The following is a 21,956-nucleotide window of genomic DNA, read 5'->3' on the forward strand; positions in this document are numbered from 1 at the left end:
CAAAGGTCAGAGATTTGAATCCCAAATGCTGCTGTAGGACCCTTGGGCAATACACTTCCTTAAAATTGCTCCAGTAAAATTGTCCAGCTATTTAAATGAGTAAATGATTGTAAGCAGCTTAATACTGTAAGTTGTTTTGGAGAAAAGTCAGCCAAATGAATAAATGTAAATGGATACACACAAATACGTACATCGATCAGCCACAACCACTGACAGGTGAAGTGAATAACATTGATTATCTTCTTACAGTGGCACTGGCCAAGGGATGGGATGTATCAGGCAGCAAGTGAACAGTCAGTTCTTGAATTGTTCTGTTGGAAGCAGGGAAAAATGGGCAAGTGTAAGGATCTGAGCGACTTTGACAAGGGCCAAATTATGATGGCTAGACGACTGGATCAGAGCATTTCCAAAACGACAGGTCTTGTGGGGTGTTCCCGGTAATGCAGTGGTTAGTACCTACCAAAAGGCAGGAAGGACAACTGGTGAATCGGTGACAGGGTCATGGGCGCCCAAGGCTCATTGATGTTTGTGGGGAGCGAAGGTTAACCTGTCTGGTCTGATCCCACAGAAGAGCTACTATAGCACAAATTGTTGAAAACCTTAATGCTGGCATGATATAAAGGCGTCAGAACACACAGTGCATCGCAGTTTGCTGTGTATGGGGCTACATAGCCGCAGACCCGTCAGAGTGCCCATGCTGATCCCTGCCCACTACCAAAAGCGCCTACAATGGGCACGTGAGCGTCAGAACTCAATCATGCAGCAGCGGAAGAAGGTGGCCTGGTCTGATGAATCACATCTTCTTTTAGATCATGTGGACGTCCCGTTGCGTGTGCATCGTTTACCTGGGAAGAGGTGGCAGCAGGATGCACTATGGTAAGAAAGCAAGCTGGTGGAGGCAGTGTGGTGTTCTGGGCAGTGTTCTGCTGGGAAACCTTGGGTCCTGGCATTCATGTGGATATTATTTTGGCACGTACCACCAACCTAAAGATTGTTGCTGACTACGTACGCCCATTCATGGCAACGGTATTTCCTGATGGCAGTGGCCCTGCCATACTGCATAAAATGTTCAGACATGGCTTGAGGAACAAGAGTTCAGGGTGTTGACTTGCCCTCCAAATTCCCCAAATCTCAATCCGATCGAGCATCTGTGGGACGTGCTGGAAAAACAAGTCCGATCCATGGAGGTCCCACCTCGCAGCTTACAGGACTTAAAGGATCTGCTGCTAACATCTTGGTGCCAGATACCACAGGAGACCTTCAGAGGTCTTGTGGAGTCCATGCCTCGACCGGTTAGAGCTGTTTTTGCGGCACAAGGGGGACCTACATAGTAATAGGCAGGTTGTTTTAATGTTGTGGCTGATCGGTGTATACTCTTATTCCCACTCCGCCTCTACCTCGCATTTGTGATTGCTGACTCCACTGTGTGAGAGGGAAGACTTCAGAAGTGTACTCTTTACAATTCCTTTGTTGTGGGAATTAGAAAAGCTCAAATTTGACACCATCATTTCATATTGCTTTCTTTGACACTTTGAGGCTCACATCTTCAAAAGCGTGTGTTGCAACTTGTAATTGCACTCTTTTCCTTCACATTTGTACTGTACAGTAAGTCGTTTGATGAATACATCTTTTTATTTTGCTTTTGGCAGGTTTCATCTTATTTTTGGTTAAAAAGAAGTGGGGAAGGAACCTGAGTAATTGGGCTGAGTCAAATGTGGTGGGAGTAGAGAGGGCCCAGTGTAAAGAGTACAAAAACTGATGGCCACAAATGTATTAGAGTGCGAGTGCTGTTCTCCTGTTTGAAAGTGCAATGCAGCAGATTCTAGCAGAAATGCAGTGGGCTGTAATGTGTATGGACTAAATGGCTACCCTGGGGCACTACCTTCTGCCAGAGTAGGGTTGAGTTTACTTCACCTTGGTTCCACCTCTGGAAAATTTATGTACCCTGTTGTGGCAAACATTACATTCTTCCTGGAGGAGGTGGCCTTGGCAAGCTTATGCAGAGTGTAGAAGATCTGTAGATGCATGGGGTAGTCCCTTCTCACTTCTCTATTTCTGGCAGGTCCATCTGGAAGGTGCTCGTTTCGTGGGGATGAAGTCTTTTGTTAATTAAAAGAATTGCTCAGGTATCTACAGTTAACTGTCACAACTGATCATGTTTTCTGCATGTTGACGTGGCTACAGCAAAAGTCAAAAGAAGGGTCGGCCTTAATTGGCTTCGCCGTTGCAGTACTGAATTTCTCCTGGTACCTGGCAACAAACGGTTTTTTTCTTTCCCTTTTTATTGAAAGCTATGAGCAGTGGGTGGCTTGGCCTCTCTGTTGCGACCCCTCTCTGTCAGCTCTGGGGTTTGGAAGTGACAGGTTCCCTCATTTAATTAGAAAAGTTCTTGTCGCCTTGGCTCGGATGGCTTTTCAAACAGCTGACCTGAAGAATTTGGACCTTTTTCCCTTGCCTCATGTTCTGCCGGTAGATGCGATCTCGCGCATTCAGCAACTTGTGTGCTGGCTTTGGTGGCTACTCATTAAAATTATTAGGGGTGTTATTTGGGGAATGTAGAGAGAGCAAAGGGGCAGAAAGTGCAGATTTTAGTATCTGCCAACAATGGCTCCTATATAGATATCCTGGGAAGATGAAGGTTTGCACAGGAGCCTAAATTCATACCGAGTGTCCTGCAAAATTTTATATTGAGTGAAGACCTGAACTGGTTTACCTGAGGTCAAGGCTGATTTTGAGGTCAAGGCTCTACCTGAGGTTGGGGTAGAGGCATAACGAGCAACAAATAAAACCTTTCATATAAAACTCGTATTCTTGAGACACTGATGAAGTTGTGGTAGGTAGGTTAAGTGCCTTCATGTTGACTCTCGAACTTTGCATATCGTTATGACACCAGTGTAGCCTAACACCTCATTATAACTTATTAATCTATTTTAGTTTCACCTTGTTATGACTTGATTTAAAGCTTAAAATAGCATTTTCTCCAGCATGAGGAAAAATCATGGTATCAAGGACATGATACCTGCTTTTCTTGTATGATTGATATGTCTGGACCAAACATGGATGATACTTGAACGGACCGGGGAGCTACCACAACTGTTTTGTTATTCCTCACCTGATCGCTTGATTTTCTTGAAGGAGTTGTACAAGTTGTTTTATTGTAGAGTTTATTTTCAATCCAGCATGTTTTAGACACAGTTTAAAGGCTCTGAGTATTAGATAAGGACACTGGCACACTTCACACGAGTAACATCAGGCTGTTAAAATCCCTGCTGGAGGTGGAGCAGGGCTATCTCAATAATCTGCAGCCCGTGAGCTGAAATAAGAACGAATTTCGCTTCCTCCTGACTGTTAAATCCAGAAAAGCATTGGAGAGGCCTGTTTAGCTTGGTGTTTTAGGTGCATCTGTATCAGGCTCACATCCTTTTACAGGTCGGGCTTTGAGGAAGTACCAAGGTGACTGAAAGTCTCCTTGACATGCGAGGAAAGTGGATTTGAGAGGAGATTAGGGAAGCAGTGCTTTGTTTTCCTCACTCCCTGCCCATAGCCATTAACAGCTTCCCGAATTCAGTTCTTTGGTAATGTTTGAAACTGCAGCTAAGTGCCAAAAGAGGCTGGAGAATAGCCTGGCCAAAGTCAAGCTGAGGGACAACATGCCTAATCCCACAGCCTTCAAACTCCTCTTGTGTTTTCAGATGCCAGTAATTGGGTTAGGTTGCCTTTCTATTTACTGCCTCATGTAAAGCTTCAGTGACGCGGCACGTGGAGTGGAGAGTCCAGCAGATTGAGCTTTGGGGCACCCCTGGGTGAAGTGAAGCCGCCCGTTTGTTTGGGCCTGTTGTAGTAATTGCACAAGCATGTTATACATAATCATTATACACCCAATTTCTGTGAGTAATGTTAAGCAGTTTCAGGGTAAAGAAGTTTGTGCGCTGTTGCTAAACGCACAATGCTTGCTCTCAGCTTTCCTCTAACTGTTCGCTGAGGGCAGTTCCGTCACGCTTCCCAACCAGTCGGCATGAGCTGAGGCCCAGTGCCATGTAAAACAGCTAATAGCATCTTCTCATTACAATCGCCCTTAATGCTCTCCTTTGACCTTGTAGCCTTTTGCTATTCCTTTGGGGTTCAGAAGTTCCTTTCATGTTCTGAATCCCTCCAGCCTTTGGCATCCTCTTCTCTGAGAAAAGGAGAACGTAACTTTGTGGGGGGGGGGGGGGGGGGGGGGGGGTCACTGAAGTATAGACACAACATATCAAGAGGTTTTAGACACCGAGGGTTCGGTGTCAAAGGACAATTACCGGTCAGGCACTTGAAATATGTCCTCAGTATTGAGTTAAAGAAACCCTAATGTTCTTAAAAACTCTATATCCTCATCTACTACATAACTATACTGCTCCTTAACTGGATGGTTGTCACTTTGTCATTCATGTTATGAAAAATACCGATTTGTACTCCTTTTTTCCCCACTGGAGCTGTAAGCAGAGCTAAGTACATTAATCTATTGTACTGTAGTAGTAGTGGGAAAGTTCTTGAATTGGCCACCTTCAAGGTACAAGTCCACATTCTAGTTGTGCCCATGTTCTTAACTGCTATCTTGCCTATTACCTTTGTACAGTATCCCTCTGGACCTTATTCTGGCTGTACAAGATTAGGTGGTTTGTGAAATGTAGATGGCAGTGAACAGCCCTGTTGTTGGTTTAGCTGCGTGAAGAGTATGTTCTCAAGGTTAACTGATACAAACCTTAGCACCTGAAATTTTTTGTTATACCCATTTAGTTATGTTTTTCTGTAATTCTTGTATGCCTTTGGACCTCAGTTAGGTCATACGGTTCCCAGACTGGCTGCGAACGGTTAGTGAAAAGCTGGGCGCAAGCATTTAGCAACAGCGCGCAAACTTATTTGCTCCTAAAACTGCTTGCTATTTCTCACAGAAATTGTTTGTATAATGATAGTGAGTTTACTTTATTCTTAGCAGAATTGTAGAATGATAGGAATGGCTTTATTCATTAATTATGTATTGTCATTATGCATTTCAGTGATATACTCTATACTTTTAGGTGTGTGTCTAGAAGAATGGGCTTTTTTTATTAAAAAAAAAAATCTGTACTCAGTGACCAACCCACTCGGTGATCTATAAACCTCAGTTTTTTAAGTGAGACCTTGAGATTATTGGACTGTAGTTTCTCATCGAAGTTGAACTGCTGATGAGCTTGTTAACCTTTGATTTGTACATGCTGCACTAAAAGGTTGGGCTTTTTTTTAGTTACATGTGGAGAGCTCGGTGTATCATGAATATTGGCACACTTTTCAGCAGAGTGCTGGCAGCCCCCTAGCTGTGTTAGTATTCAGCTTATTAAAGAAGGGTTCATGGGCTGTATGACTTTTTTTTTCCCCTAAAATCTCAAGTTTTTGCTATACATCTGAAGTTGAATTATTTGCCGTTTTCACAAGTAAGTTAAGTACTCTGCTAACTTAACTTGCTGGCAACTTTATAGTGCACATTATTTCTAGGTCAATCAAAATGACAGAAAAGTGCATCAGGTCTTTTAATTTTTTAGAAATTGGTTGCTTTTGTGTACATTTACAAGAATAATTTCTCTGAAAATTAATATTGAATAAGTCTGAGGTGTTGCAATTTTAGCCTTGGAGATGATGGTGATCTGTGCAAATTTGCTTCCTAGCACCTCTCATGCTTTATGAGTTGTATCTAACATTTTTGACATTTGCTGGGAAGTTGTGGCATCATCTTTAGTACATGGCACAGTTAATCGGAGATCTTGACCTTTGTTACATTGTTTGCTTTACCCAGTCTGGGGTTTTTGGTTGGTGCGTGAATGGAAGGACAGGATTGTTACACACTTTTTGCCTCCTGGGAGAAGTGGGGGCCACAGTCGGAGGCACCAATTACTGTTACGAAGCACACAAGTCCCTGGACGTGCTCTGATGCCGAGGTTGTGGATGTGTATGTTTTTGTGTCTCTCTGTTTGTATGTATGTTTTTGTTTGTTCCTTAGGAAGTGCAAATGGTTATGCCCCAGTGAGTGTGTGTTTAAGGCCTGCTCTGCTCCTCCGTGATACCCATGCTGGCCCAGTGCTCTTCCATGCTTCGATGCTGTGTTTCCCTTCTGCCTGCCTGGTTTTAGTTATGCCCTCCCTCCCTCTGCTCACCCAGGGGGGGGGGCGGGGGGGGCTGTTCTCTGTATTTCATGTTTCTCTTTCAAGTCAGCACTAAAAAAGGAATTTAAATAGAGGTCGTTCAGTGCATTCTTTCATGCGAGTCTCACTCCGTTTTTGTGGGGCGCAATGATCGGAGTAATGAGTCCCGGAATGGCCTACGTCTTGGAAGTCAACAACAACAACAGGAACAAAAGACACATTCCATTTGACGTCAGAAGTCAGTAGTATTTATTATGTATTTGGGTACATGCTAGTAGATATTTCCGTTACATGTGAATCGTAAATAAATGGGTGGCATGGTTGAGTAAGAGAGCGTTATTCATCAATATTTTTCATTTAATGATCTCTTTCAATCACTATTTTGCAGGATGGGAAACCACTTCATTTGTTGTATGCTTTTGTCGTTGGTGATTAAATGACGGTTTTTCTCATTTTCTTGCACCTGTTTTCTCCAAAGATGAGACAGAGAGCATGTTTTGGACACATTATGCGATCAGCTCTTGAGGAGTGTATGTGGTAAAATTTGGATGTGCTCTCCATCTGAGCTGCAATGATTCTCTGTTCCCTCTGTAGGCTAGCACATTAGTCCACGCAGTTTCAGCATCTTTTTTTTTCCCTGCGTCAGTACGGTGGCACAGTGAATAGCGCTGATGTTTGAAAGCGTCTACGTGGTGCGAAAGGACTTGGGTTCGATCCCCGCTCGGTCTGTGTGGAGTTTGCATGTTCTCCCCGTGTCTGTGTGGGTTTCCTCTCACAGTCCAAAGACATGCTGTTCAGGTTCCCCCATAGTGTGTGAGGGACAGAGAGAGTGTGTTTCACTGATGTATGGATGAGTGACCCAGTATAAGTAGTGTATCTAGCAGTGCAAGTCAAATTGGTGAATAAGGCGTGTGGGCTGATAAAACTACATAGAGTTCATTGGAAATCACTTTGGATAAAAGTATCTACTAAATAAATGTAAATTTAAATGAGTCTATGGTAAGGCCTAGCTGACAGTACAATCTGTGATGAATGCTGTGACTCCCTGAATGAGTATAAATGCCATTGTCATTTGGGTAGGAGGAGCAAGAGGGGTGTGGATGGGATGCAACAGATGGCCATTGCAGCTTTACATACTTCCAGTCAGCAGACAAGTGACTCAAAGGTTCAGTTTCCTTTGTCGTTTTAACAAAGTTCTTCAAATTGCTGCCGTTTTTTCAAGTTGTGCTCTGACACTGAGCTAAATTAATATGTATAGCAGAAAAAAGACTGCCCATGCCACCCACATACTAGGCAGCAGTGTATATTAGTAAAACACAAGAACCGAACCCATATTGCTTGATATATTTCACAGTTTGTTCTTTGATTCTTTATGTAATCTAATAGCCACTCATAAATGCATTTTTAACAGCTGTGATATGCATTTATTTATTTAACTGATAGTTTTCTTTAGAGTGACTTACAATTTTAACCTAATTCATCTGTTTCTACAGCTGGGTAATTTTTACTGGAGGATTTTTTGTAAATACCTTGCTAGATGTTATTACAGCTGGAGGTGGGATTCAAACTTGGGTCTTTTGAGTACACGGCAGTGGCTCTAACCAGTATGCCACCTGCTGCTTGCGGTCTCTAATTTGTCATATTCAGGCCAAAGATCTGCATATGACAGATAGAATGCACATACAGCCTTTGGTCAACTATTTGGTTGGGAATTCAATAAAAACTGCAGGCATAATAAATTTAATATTTAAAGTAAGTAAATAAGAACAGATGCTGCACTGATAGGGCACCCATTAGACATTCCAGACAACCTCATCAACATTCTAAGAGAATCATTTTTTAAAATTTTAATACAATTTGAATTAATCTATTTTATGAATTGTATTGGAGCTGTAGTTCGCTGTCTCGTGAACTCTGACCCTGGTTATGAAGCAGTGAAATAAAACCACTACAGTTTTGATAATCTGGACCCTAACGAGGTAGTTAGCAGCAGAGGAGCTATTAAATATTGTCACCTTTGCCTGCGTATTTGACTGTTCAGTTTTAATTAGATATGTCATTAAGTAACTTACAAACTGCAGAACTTGGGGACAGACTTTTGGAAAGTAGTCCTTTGCGACTGGCTGTTTCTTTGAATTTTTTTTGACACGATAATTCAATATTTGACACAGTTTTATGTATGAACGTACTGTGTATAAGTTGATAGTACTCCCTTTTTAAAGATTTTTTTCGTTTCAGGTTATGCCTGTTGTGCTTAATATGCATCGATCACGTGACCATTTTTTGGATGCAAAATTTTGCAGAAAGTGTGCTTTTCTTTGAATACTTGGTGGCTATGTGGTCTCAGTCATTGGTTAAATTGAACATGTTCAAAACTGCACAAACCTATTCATTCTAGGAAGAGGAAGGAAGAGCCCTAAACTATCCTGGGAAATATGTGTGAAGAAGTATGAACTGTCGTTGATATAGTTACAGCTGTAAATAATTTAACAGATAAAGGAGAGACAGATTGGACCCTCAGTGCACCTTATTTCTGTAAGAAAAGGTTGCCCAAGAGATTCGTATGACAATTACCATAAACAATTATTCCAGTGTAGTGTGGGAATTCTAGATAAATCACCTGCTACTGTACAGCAGTAATTGTACCGAAGCGGCAAAAAAAGACCCGTTTAAAGTACTTGAACCTTTAAACTTGTCTTCAGTGTTTCTGATCTTCATCCATTCCTACCTTGCTGTTCCAGTGCATCTCTGTTGAACACTGAACCATTAAGGGACCTACTGGTCCCATTACAACGATGCAGGGTTTAAAGGCTCTCACCCGGATTTCCGTCTACATAAAGGAAAGTTGGGTGCTAAAAAAAGATCAAATGTGCAACGTGCAGGTGACAAGTGAAACGGAAATGGATAACCGGGAGCTTTCATAACCACCTGAGATTCAGCTATTCATTTTTGTCCACTCTAGAGGACAAGTGTTTGTGGCTCTTCCAAACATATAAGTGCATAGAACAATGTGATTTTTAGCACAGAGTGAGCTGCAGCAGGCCCAGTAAACCCAGTGCAGCACTGCTGTGACATAGCATGTTGTTGATGTTGAACTGGAGCTCTGCGGCAGGATGTTGACAGCAGGGCACTTGGGTGTGTGATTGGGGAGAAACCTCCTTTGGTTTGGAAACTGTTGCTCGGCTCCGGTTCATGTCTTTAATGCATGCTTTTCCACTGTTGCTGCGGTTGAACTGACGGATAAACACCGTGCCTGGCTTGTACAATTAGAGCTTTGATTTTATTGTGCTGCTGCTTAGTTGCTGTTAAAGAACATTGAGGTTAACTGTTATTTAGTTTGAATATTAATGTACACAGAACAGTGTACCTGAAATTGTCATTGTAGATTAAAACCTTCTCTTTTTTTTTTTTAAATTTATTTGTGTGTTTATTTATTTATTTATTTTATTATAGTGTATCACTTTTCATAGTTTTCTGGGCTCTTTTGAATGATGTCTTGGTTTACCTGAAAAACGCAGTGTGTTAGGATCAGTACAAATTTTAATATGTATTTTATTAAACCAATTCTCTGTTAATTAGTTGGTTAGCATAGCAACACACACCTAATGACAGATATGGTATCAGACAGAGGAAGGGGGGGGGAAAAAAAAAAAAAACCTCAGAGGCAGCCAGAAATTAATTGCCAGGAAGTTGCAGGTAATTTAAATTGCAAATCCGTAGTCACTTGTTCTCCCAACTTTTGTGATTAATATTTTATTGTTTCACTGAGTAAAAAATGCCACTAGTGTTTTTCATCTTCAGATACAAACAGCAGATAAGGGAAAAAATTGAATTAAATATGATCAGACGCAAACAATTGAATCTAGTCTTTTTAGCGTTAATTAAGCCGTGAGGACTGAGCCACGGTGTTTGCATATGGCAGGAGCACACTTTTTTTGTATCCCCTTGTCCCTGACAGTTAAAGAGATGACTAGCTGTGTCCTGTCTCGAACGTCTTGTGGGTTCTCTTGGTTTTAACATTTTCTTTCCTTCTCTTTTTAGTCAGACACTAATTAGGCCGAGAGAAAAAACAGGTTATGTGACCTCACGTCAGATGACACCTTCAATTAGGCAACGCAGACGCCATCTGAGGAAAGGGAGACCCTTCCAGAGCAGTGACCTGGATGGCGGGGGCGCAGCTCATCACACTTTGAGTTAGGGAGTGGGCTTTTTCCTTTTTTCTTGACCCGAACACAGAATTTTACTGCGCAAATGATGATTGGAGGACCATAAATGAAGTGAAAACCAAACAATTAAATTTAGAATAGATACTTCAAGTGATGGGTATCAAAAACCTTAGTTCCTTGTTAGTGGACACATTTGTGTTTTTCCATAGAGGGATTGTCATTAGTTTGAATTAAGTCGATTTCAGAAGACATGAGTTTGTTCATCTGAACTCATCGGTTTTTGAGTTGACGGTTAAAAAGCATAATGGCCATCACATATGTGGCGATATTGCAGTGAATCAAGCTACTTTGCTTCAGACCACAAATGTACACTGATGGAAGGCTGTTTAGTTTGTGGAGTTTCAGTATATGCTTGCTGTTTTTGTACAGCTCAAGGACTGTGTTTTGTTCTTACGTGTCAACTGGTAGTAACACGCAGTGTTTTCCTGCACTCTTGCGCTGAAGACAGCCAGCTGCCGTCCTAAGTGGTGTCGACTTCACTGTGGACATCTTAACGTCATTATTATAGTGGGCCTGGGGGAGATGTTTACCAGGGTTTGGTTTCCTCTGCTCCCTACCAGCATCATAGGTCTGTCCAGCTGTTCATTTCACTCACATCTGCAGATGTGCTGACTGTCAATCTCTGGGGGTTTAAAGCATTGATCATCACCCCTTTATCTCAAGGGGCCCTCAGATGTCACATCTGTAGTCACAGATACAGGGCAGAGATGTGCGGTCCTTTTACCATTGGTCCATTACGCAGTGGCATCGTGTGGGTACTTAACAATATATGAGAAGGATATGCAAGGCAAAACTAAGGGGAATACTAATGAGAGCAGTTAAGTCTTTCCACGAGAAAACCGGTCTGCTAATGATGCTGAGCTTTTTGTGCACAGCCTGAATGTAAAAACTTTATGTAAAGTTATAACTTCCTCTTTTTTTTAAAATTTTTTTTAAAAATAAAAAGTTCTTCTGGTTTTATCTACCTGGCCCTTGTTCCGCTCCAAGCTGGGAAACAGTGTTCATTATGCCTTTGTGGTCTGTATTGGACACTGGTTACTTCGGTGTTTCTCTGGTGGGTATTGGATCATGCTGACTATATATGTTGCGTGGGTGTGTCCAGCATGAGGGACAGCTCTTTTCGCAGCGTTCCCCAAATGTCACTTAAATATGGGTCCCTTCCACCTCCTGCTGCTGTGGTGACATTAATCTGAGCACAAATGACTGCAGCCCTGAAGGTGGTTTCCCATTTTTGTTTCTCCTCCAGAGCAACGGCTGTCGTTGCCTGCGACCTGAGTCCTACAAAGTGTTGTAGCCCCCGGCAATTCAGTGCCGTTGTCTCTGTTCCCTCGACTCACACCCTTCCGCCACCAAAGCTGGCGATGTCAAGAGTACCGAGTCCCCCTCCCCCTGCGGAAATGTCCAGTGGGCCTGTGGCTGAGAGCTGGTGTTACACTCAGGTAAGAGTTGCTGTATGTTTGTTGTTTTGTCTGCTGGGGCATGTGTGTTTGTGTGTGGATGTTTGTCTAGATGTATTGAAAGCAGACTGACAAAGACAGATACCACTAGAGGAAGCAGTGATATGTGAGCTAATGTATCAGCCATGTTACAAACTTTGACTGTCTCCATATTTCATTTCACTTTCCTGCGTAAAGAGAAAAATGTGATCGGCCACCTTGATGTACTTTTTTTCTGTTTATTCCCCATTTTCCTGGTTTCTTGCAAACGTTTTTTTTTTTTTTTTTTTGTGGTGCCTTTTTTGAGCCTTTAATTTTCCGCCTTCCCTTTTCCCTATTTGTTGTCAGTGTTTGTTGAGATGAAAGGCAGGTTTTGATGCATGGTTTTTGAAGCTGAACACTGACCAGATATATACTTTGTGTGGTTCTTTTTTTTTTCTTTTTTTTTATTTTTAAAAACCTTCTGCTGTTGCTCGTCTCCCCTCAGATCAAAGTGGTGAAGTTCTCCTACATGTGGACCATCAACAATTTCAGTTTCTGCCGTGAGGAGATGGGCGAGGTCATCAAGAGCTCCACCTTCTCATCGGGAGCTAACGATAAGCTCAAATGGTGTGTGAGTGGGAACTGGGAAGAGCGTGGAGTCCAGGGACATTAAGATGGGATTGGATGTGGGGAAAATCAGTGAAAAGAGGGAACTTTTTAATGTTTTATCAAATTATTAAAGTGTATGATGTTTCAAATGACAAACTATTGTTCAGGGTGGCAGACGTGTCAGCCTTCCTGTGTGTGTGTGTGTGTGTGTGTGTGTGTGAGCATTGCTTAAAATTTGAGATCATACAGTTTAGAAAAACTATTCCACATAAAAATTTTAATTGTGCTTTACAGTTTTACTAGTCTGAAGTGTGGCAGTTACATTAGTTTGAAGTTGTCCACCTTCTGTCGTACTCATCAGCAATATACTTACCCCGAATCGCTCTAGTAAAAATGATCCAACTGTATAAATGGGTAAAACATTGTTAGTTGGCTTGGAGGAAGGTATCAGCTAAATAAATAAATACATGAACTGTTGTAAAGTTTAAGTATTCTTCTGTCCATGCTGGAGATGCTAAACCTTTTCAGTAGAACTAGGTCGCTGCTTGAGCTAAATTTAATGACGCAGAAAAAGTACTCGGTCCCAGGGGGAAAGTTGGGGCCGGTATTAAGTATTGAATGAAATATGCAAAAGGTTACATGTGGTCTTTGAAGATAAATCATACTCTACATATGCTATGGTGCCCTTGGGTCAAAAGGAAAGTATAAATGAAGGCAGACAACGTCACTCAAAGCTTTTAGATATTTTTCCCCCCCAAATTATGAGCGCTCAGCTATTGTTATGCTCCCACAGGTGCTTGCGGGTGAATCCTAAAGGTCTTGACGAGGAAAGTAAAGACTACCTGTCCCTGTACCTCCTCCTTGTCAGCTGTCCAAAGAGTGAAGTACGTGCTAAGTTCAAGTTCTCTATCCTCAATGCCAAAGGCGAGGAGACCAAAGCCATGGGTGAGTGACTTAGTGCATTCTTGTTCATTCATTTATCTCTGTGTAGTCTAGTAGGAGGTTTGTACTGGGATTTGAACCACCAGCCAGTAAGCTTAGTTCCTCACCTTACCTACCACTCATCAGGAATATGATTTACAAATCGCTGTAGAGGTGCCTTTTCCAAAGGGACTGAAATAACATGGGTGAAGAAAAAACAATTTTCAAATTTGGATGAAACTAAGAATGATTTCTTGACTCATTGTGGGAAGGTGGTAAAATATAACTTCTGGAAAATCTTACGAACATGCTTTTGACAAAAAAAAAAACAAACATGTTCTTCCACCTCTCTAGAGTGCATTAGGTATTGTGCATTAGGTAATGGCATTTCTCCTTTTATTTCACACCTCGCAGCTGGTCCCCTTTCAGATATCATTTTTTCCCAGCGTAACATGCTTCAGATAAATACATTTTTGACAAACAACATAATGCAAGGACGGTTATACGTGTAATTCTGTGTGCATGTCCACGGAATGTGGCCGGATAACTTTGGTGATGTCTGTGTTGAGGTGAAATTACTTCCTGTTTCTGCTTGCCTGCATGTGGAAAGTGCATCGATAGCTGGATGAGTGTGTATAATCTCAGCAGGAGCGATTAGTTTCCCCAATATTTAATTAAAGGCATCGTAGGCAATTCAGATTTTAATTAAAAAAGCGCTATTAGGAGTTGTCTTGAACTCTTTTGATAAATTGAAAGTCTGTATGCGCCATTCTCTGCCTTTTTTTAATTGGGTTAAGTTGCCGAGGAAAAAAGAAAGGAAAAAACTTTGCCTTGAATTAAATTTTAGTTGCCCAGATGTGGCTGCTGTAGTTAGGTTCTTTCTTGGCTTGTCTTTTTTTGGCCTCCCGTTGGGTGGTGGATGAATAGAGCTGTTACTTATATTTGAATTTTTTGCCACTACAATGCACTTGCTTGTCTTGTGCCCTGTGTCCCCCTCCGTCCCTCTGTGTTTGAAACAAAAACTTTGAGTTGCATCTGAAAGTCCTTTTTTGTGTGTTTGCAGCCATTGAGGCTTTGATGGAACACAACATGTTGAAGAAAACCAATTTTTTCTTTCCCAGGAATTTCTTTGTATTGATTGATAACACGAATAAGTTGAAGGAGATGGTTATTGACTCCCTTCTTCATTTTATTTTTTTCCTCGTGTTGCATGGCTGTGTAGCGAATAAATGCAGTCTAGAAACACACTGGTGGAATATGATATACTTTTTCCTTCATCTGTCTTTTTTGTGATCTTTGAAGCAGGGTGTGGATCCTGTGTGTTTCAATCAGCTTAGAAAACGTAAAGCTGCTGAACAGCATTAAAGCAGAGAAGCGTGTTTGTTCCCACTTTACCTGTTAAGCATCTTCAGCTGGTTTTTTCTGGCTAGACAAGTGGTCATTAAATATATGTATGTGGAACTCTTTTAATGCTGATGATAAAATTTACCAGGCATTCAGTCTGCGTCTGTATCTGTAACAGCCTTGGCAGTAATGCCGACAAAATAAAAGAAAATTGATCTGTTTATGTCTTTGTAACACGAGGTCTGAAAGTCTTGATGGATTCCTGTAGAATTTGAGGCTCACATTCAGACAGAATAAAACCAAGCACTTCTCAGCATGATTTTTGAGGACTTAACCTAGATTTCATGGTCGTTAGGGGATCCCTGAAGTGAAAATGATGCTTACTAAAAAAAAAAAAAAAAAAATTTAAAAATGTTGTTTTTCCATCTTTGCCATAGTTGTATGTAAATGTAATCAAGTTTCAAGTGAAATAAAGAGTGCAGTATTTATTTATGGACGTTTTTTGTAGGATGGGGCCCTCAGCTTGCATTGAGTTCTGTGGCCTAGAAGAGGTTAAACTTTGCCTATGAAATGAAAGACTGATGGAATCTCATTTTCATTACTGAAGTCTCGCAACGTTATCACCATGATGGCCGAAGGAGTTTAGTTAGCGGGGATCCGCCTCAGACTGCCGAGCCCCCCTCCCTCTTCTCTGGAGAAAAATGCACTGGCACTTTGTTGAGCAGGCTTTTGACGAATGAGGTTGACACAGCTTAGCAGTGGGCTGTCTTGGCAGTTGCTATGAGCAGCAAGTTTGCACCGTTTCCTTGTGCATTCTGGGATATTGGGCCGAAAGCTCTGCTTAAGCATGAACTCATGGCTCGGTTGCTTAACACTGTTGATGCTGGCTCCGTTTCATGCCTTATCCAGAGTGGAGGTAGCAGAGTTTGGATCACTCTGTCAGCCATGCCTGTTGCTGTGGAGCACTGCTAGCAGTCCAGTTGCTAATAGATATCATTCAAACATGTAACTAGTGTGTTTCCCTGGCCAACACGGCTCTTCACATCATCACATGATTCCTGCCCTCGGCTTTTTAGAGTTCTGTGCTCTAAGGAGAGCAATTTGTAATTTATCCCTGGAGGCCCGGCTTAAAAAAAAAAAATCCTAATAAGATGTTTTTTGACAGCTCAGGGAACTCCCCTGTATTGATTTTGTGAAGCATTTATTCAAATGTAGTTCAGGGTTTATTTAGAGGGAGCAGCAGACAGGTCAACCAGTCTTTTCACTGTAAGGTTACAATTATTTACCAAAGGTTCTTTGTGTGTGACCGGGCTTATATAATGCATTGCAGATCTGTAATCTTAGGAACTGCAGATGTCTGTATTGAAATCTGCTTTATAATATGCACAAGTACTTCTTATATTTATGTTCATGTTTCATTATTATTACTGTCAGGTTTTTTTTGCTGTAGGCTTCGATAAACTCTTCTGGACAAGAAACAATCTAAGAATATGTCCATAACTAAATATCAGCATGTTTAATTTAAATGTCTGCAGTCATGAAAATGGTATTTACATGTAGGCGTGTGCTCCACTAGGTTTCAGAATGCTACAGTGGTGCACAGACAGCTAGATCTCAAGCTGGCTCAACAGGGTTGACGAAGAGAGAGTGTAGCTGTCGAAGGCGATGACAGCCAGTGTTCCTCATTCTGGGGGGCGGAGAACGTGGGCACAGCTCCAGAGTGAATCTGCTAACACCACAGAGGCTCAGGCAGATGGTCTGCTGCAAACCGGCTGAAAGCTGGCATCAACATTTGCTGTTGAGATAGAAAGCCCCAGATTAGCTTTGTGGTGGATCTCGAAACCCAGGCCAGCCCACACCAAGAGGCCACATCTCACCTCACCATCTGCAGTCGGGTTTGTCCAGGCTGCACTCCTCTATGTATGTAAGACGAGCATGTCCATGCACCGACCCTCTTCCAACATACTCGCCAGGTCTTGGTGATCCCGCTTCCAGACACATCAGCTCACTGATGGATACTTCACCTTGTAACCGATAACCCTATGAGCTGAGTGGCGGACAGACAAACACACATCGCGGTCCCCTTTTGGCTGAGTGACATTGGCCAGGCGGTCCCTATTCAGCATGCAGCTGTGGCACGGTAATCCCAAGCTGCCCTGCGAGTGCGGTAGTGGAGAAGGCATTCCTGCCTGACAAGGGCAAGCAAGAAACTCAGGAGGATTTTGGAATCATATTTTTTGACTTAGTGACTCTTTTCTGCTTTGGATTTTTACTTTTTAAATACAGAAACTAAAAAAATCTTGCTTGGAGGAGCGGAGAAAAGAATCACTGCTGTTCCTGTAACAGCGCTTTGAGTGGAAGTGTTTGTTCCATGCGATAAATGGGCAAAGTGGAGATGGACCCTTTCTTTTATCAGACATCCAATTCAGGAATTCTCAGAAAAACTGTGACTGACAGTACTGACTGACCCCTTTGTTTCTCTTCCTTTGTGCTTGTCATCAAGATATTTGAAAAGAGTTGCCATATAGGCCTCTTGCCTAGTAAGTCATCTGGCTAATCAAGACATCATTAACCAACAGCGGCAAGTAAATGGATAAGCTGAGCTTTCTGTTGCTTTCCCCAGACTGCGCTAGGGCATTGCAGGCTCCGCGGGCGGTACGCCTTGGAGGAATGCTGGAAAGGCCAAAGCCAGCAGGAGAGAAGAGAGCTCATGCTGGGAAAGCGTGGGCGTGATACGTGTAAGAACACTGCTGGCGCTCTCGCAAGGATCAGGCACAAGTCCCAGAAAACACGGAGCAGCAATTTCACTACACTGTTCTGACCTACCAATCCACCTGCCTGTTATTTAACCAGCAACCCATGAGGCCTCGCTCTCCACCAACTTTGACCCTTAGTCATCCCCAAGAATGCCTCCAGCACCAGGGCGGCCTCCGCACGTCTTTTTCTGGAAAGATTCAATTTCACAGGGCTTTGGTCGCCCTAAGCCGCCGAGGTGTCAAGCTCCCGTTCACAGCGGTGCGTTAAAAGAACAACAATCATGATGGGGCTATTGGAAGTGGAGAACGGAGGGCTTGGAAAGGGAATGGGGAAACAGTGATGGCAAATGAAACAGGCATGTTGAGCCTATATGAGAACACTTAGTGGGAAGTGTGCCCTTTCCTTTCAGTGCCTTCAGTCCTCTGCGTTTTGTGTGTTGTATTTAAAGTTGAAACAGGAGGATTAAGAAAAGGGAAGTCCTATCCGATTAGCGACAGATAACTCTGCTAAGCGTTAAGCCAAGAGGAATTATTTGGTTTATACTGTCTTACTCCAGCAGTCTTAATCCTGTTCTTATTATTCGCGGTTTGTGTATAGTTATATTATTAGAGGGCATTTATTCCATGTTCTTACGATTTTAGTTGCAGTGTGTTTTCTGGGAGGTTTGCCTTGATGTCCAGTTTTGTGGATAAAACAGCCCTGCTTTCCTGTGCTATTCTATTTAAGTTGAACTGTTTGAGCATTCCGTGTTACTCCTGCCTGTGTCATTTCTCACTGCTTGCTCATTCATAATGTGAATGCCCAGGTGGATGGAACAGAGGGGGAGGTATTATTGTGTGAACACGGTGGGGGTGATGGCAGCAGAGAGAAGAGGAAAAAAGGTTATTGGTAAAATTTTGTCTCCGCTTTTTGGCGACTTTTTCACCAGTGTACTTCCAACATGCTGAGCTTTTATTATACACACAGCACATTGGTTTCGGGGCACATGGGCCGGATTTTTTTCCTTGTCTGACTCCTGTGATCACTGTGGATTCTATCATATCTCACTCTCCTGGTATAACTGATGTACTGGTGTTTACCTGTGTGTTTTTAGTTAACAAGTCAGCTTTCCAGTTCTTTTATTCATTTTATATTGGTTGGTAAGGGTCCGATATGAAATCAGAATTGATGGGTCAGGTAATGTTTGTATTATTACATTCTTCACTTTTTTTTTTTAAAAGGCAGCGTACTCAGGAAATCCTGCAAGAGCCGCAATTGGATTGTTTGGTTTCAGTGATTGATTGTAATTTGTAGTTGCTAACTGTCACCAGAGGATACATGCTGATTGTGGATGTGTGGAGGATTTTCAAGATTAGGATTGATGTCATAAGAGGGTACAGCAGGTACTGTGGCAGTTAGTTGTCACCTTCCAGTTGGAGAACCCTGGTTTGAATCCCTCCTCATGCATTAGTACCCTTGATTCAAAATACTTCCCCTGAACTGCTACAGTAAAAATTAACCAGCTGTATAAATGGGTAAGTAATTTAACTAGCTTAGTGTGCAAGCTTCACACTGTTAGTGGTGCTGTAGAAAAGCAGGAGCTAAATGAATAAATAACGAGTTTACCAGTTCAAGTCTATGAGAAGGCCCTTGCTGTTACAAGTTTATGCAATGTACTTAATCTGAATTTCTTCATTGAAAAATGCAGTTGTGTAAATAGATTCAAAGAAGGTGCTTTGGATAAAATCACTGACTAAGAGATGGCGATGATGGTGATGATTTTTATTGATGTGCCCCTGCTTGGGTTTCAAGAGAGCCAGAGGGCCTACCGATTTGTCCAGGGCAAGGACTGGGGCTTCAAGAAATTCATCCGCCGCGACTTCCTGCTGGACGAGGCCAACGGGCTGCTCCCAGATGACAAGCTCACCCTGTTCTGTGAGGTAGGCCTTGTCTGTGCCTTCTTGTTGCCACTGCTTCTGTAAGGCGCGGGCAAAGTTTCAAAGGATACTTTTCAGTAACATGGGTTTAATTTCAGTTCATGTACAGAATTTCACCAGAAATGAGTTCTGTGTTTTCTAGAATTTATTCTTGAAATGTAGTTCTTTAAAGAATTTTTCAGAAATAAGCCATGAGTTAGAATTTTTTCTACAAACCCTGTCGCCTTATAACGAACAACAGCAGTCCTCCGGCCACAGTGGCTGCCAGGCAGCGGTCTGGAGCACACTGGGCGATGCACCATCCATGCACCCATAAACATTTAGAAAGGTCCATGACTTTGAAAAGCTTGGTTGATTAATGCTGGGCTGTTTTAAACTTTTCAGGTAAAACAATTGTGTGTTTAAGGTGCTTCTTGTATCTAACATGTAATGAATTGGGTGTTGATGGGGGCTACCTTGTTGCTTTATGGATTGAGTGTACAAAGTGCACATGGGGCAAGAATAACGTCAATGTGTATTAAAATACACAGGTGCTGTTTCCCCCCTTCTGCATAGATGGGACAGCTTCGCAACAAACGGTTTGGTCGAAAACAGACTTCAAAACGGCTAATTAGAGCCCTTGGCATCAAATGTGCATGCAGATAACACATTCTTCACTCCTTTGAAAGTGGTTACACTCTTGTGTGAAATCAGCTCTTGGTGTGCATAGTGATGAAACTGTTCTAATTATAAATTATTTTATAATTTCATTATAACGGAAACACAACAGTTAAATAGATTTTAAAAAAAAAAAAAAAAAGTATATTACCGGAAAAGAAAATAAAGTACTACTAGAAAACCTGTCATTATTCTGATGAACGTGGCCTGGGTAGTTTCATTAGGCTTAATTCTAATAGCCTATTTTCCTTTCTTTACATAATAAATGTTACATAATAAATTCCATTGTGATTTATCTCATCTAATTCATGACAGCTAACTAAAATCAGTTGCAAATTAAATGGTGAGGAACATATTTCTGTTTTTCTTTCCTTTTTGTTAAAAGTAAATGTAAGAAAAATTTCATAACAAGGAAAGGAATAGCACCCAATGGTGTTCCTTTCCAATCACATCGAGGGCATGTTATTGTGGCAGCTGGTGCCGTTGTGGTTAGGTGCGTAATCTTGCAATCACAGGACCAGGGTTTAAATCCTACGTCCTGCTTGTAGTACCTTTGATCAAGGTACTTACCCTAAATTGATACAGTAAAAATTACCACACATATAAGTGGGTAAATCATTGCAAGTAGCTTAGTGTACAAACCTAACATTATCAATCGCCTTGGAAAAAAGCATCAGTTAAGTAATGGACTTCTTGAGGAACCCTGTTTTGACTTAATTAATAGACTAATACTGTCACTGCACAGTAAAACAAAATCTTTATTCACATTTGTCTGGGCTTTACATTTGTTAGAAGTTTTAGGACCTGAGTGAAAACAGCAGTGAATTAAGATAGTAAAATGTCACATCTCACACGTAATTAGGTCCGTACTGTTTTTGAAACCCAACTCTTCATTTGTGTGTGCTTATTTGGGCATAATTTTATTGTCAGAAATATATGAAATGAATCAAAATGAATCCTGCCTCATTAGTCCTTTTTTTAATTTTATTTTTAAACTTAAAATGTTAATTCTGGAGATGCACATTACATAGTACAGTAATCACCTTCCATTTATTTATGCGTGCCATTGTTTTTGCTAACAGTACTTGCTAATCATTGACATGCTGATTGTTTTGGAAGAGGGCCATTGCAAGGAATCCTCTCTCAAAAACTTGCATTGTAAAGCAGTCCGATATGTTTTTATTCCGTTTTCTCTGCGTTCAAAGAAGAGTCCGTTTGGCTGGGAAATAGTTTCCTACTTGCCCTCTGGTTGGTGCTCCCATAGCTTCAGCTGTGGCAGTCACCACAGTCAAGGCAGCATATGGTCTTCGCTTCTTGCCTTCTTACACTTCCTGCTGTTGCCCATGGGCAGTTGGGGGCAGCATGAGGTAAACCCCCCCCCGGTGACCTTTAAAGGAAGGGGCTTCTCTTTAGTTTAACACCTTGAGGCCCTGTTTACCTATGACTCTGCAGCACTAGAAGGAATTTAATGAGGCGAAGATGACCCCCATTTAAGAAGACATCCTGATCAAGAAGAGAAAAATTTGATTTCATCTGAAGACTGAGGGGAGATGGACAGTGAGAGAAGTTTTAGTCACCCCTATTTTTCTTCATTACTGGCCTTCGGAAAGCTAAGCACTGACATGCCAAAGGTTTTCCCAAGCTCTGATGTTTTTAAATTCTTGCAATTCCAATTTCGAGGATGTGCAGCTTGAAGCCTGCGGACAGATTTGTTTAGGTGTCATTCCATTGGCACGCACGCCTACGGTGTATTCATCTCCTCCCCCAGCCTTTTACTTGCTTACAAAGCATTTAAATTGCCGAGCATTTGTATCAGTGTTACCGTAATGAAAAACATTAACAAAAAAACAAGGAAATAGTGAAATGGTGTATTAGAACACATCAGCTCCTTGCTCAGCCTTCTCTTTCTCTTGGGGCACCCAGTGGTGCAACAGCTCCTGAGGAATAAATTAGCTC

The 21,956-nt window shown here is 41.8% G+C and overlaps 1 protein-coding gene across 3 annotated transcripts in view; it reads left to right on the forward strand.

The window, feature by feature from the left end:
- Positions 1 to 21,956, forward strand: part of spop (speckle type BTB/POZ protein) — a 64,789-nt gene that overhangs the window by 24,151 nt on the left and 18,682 nt on the right. For all 3 annotated transcript variants that reach the window (XM_018757227.1, XM_018757226.1, XM_018757228.1), the window contains 4 exons: positions 11,625 to 11,817; positions 12,302 to 12,423; positions 13,199 to 13,350; positions 19,219 to 19,346. In XM_018757227.1, the coding sequence (XP_018612743.1) occupies positions 11,740 to 11,817; positions 12,302 to 12,423; positions 13,199 to 13,350; positions 19,219 to 19,346 (480 nt within the window). In that variant the 5' untranslated portion in view covers positions 11,625 to 11,739. The remainder of the gene's footprint in view (positions 1 to 11,624; positions 11,818 to 12,301; positions 12,424 to 13,198; positions 13,351 to 19,218; positions 19,347 to 21,956) is intronic.

This window comes from Scleropages formosus, chromosome 8, assembly GCF_900964775.1.
Source record: "Scleropages formosus chromosome 8, fSclFor1.1, whole genome shotgun sequence".
NCBI classification, from domain to species: domain Eukaryota; kingdom Metazoa; phylum Chordata; class Actinopteri; order Osteoglossiformes; family Osteoglossidae; genus Scleropages; species Scleropages formosus.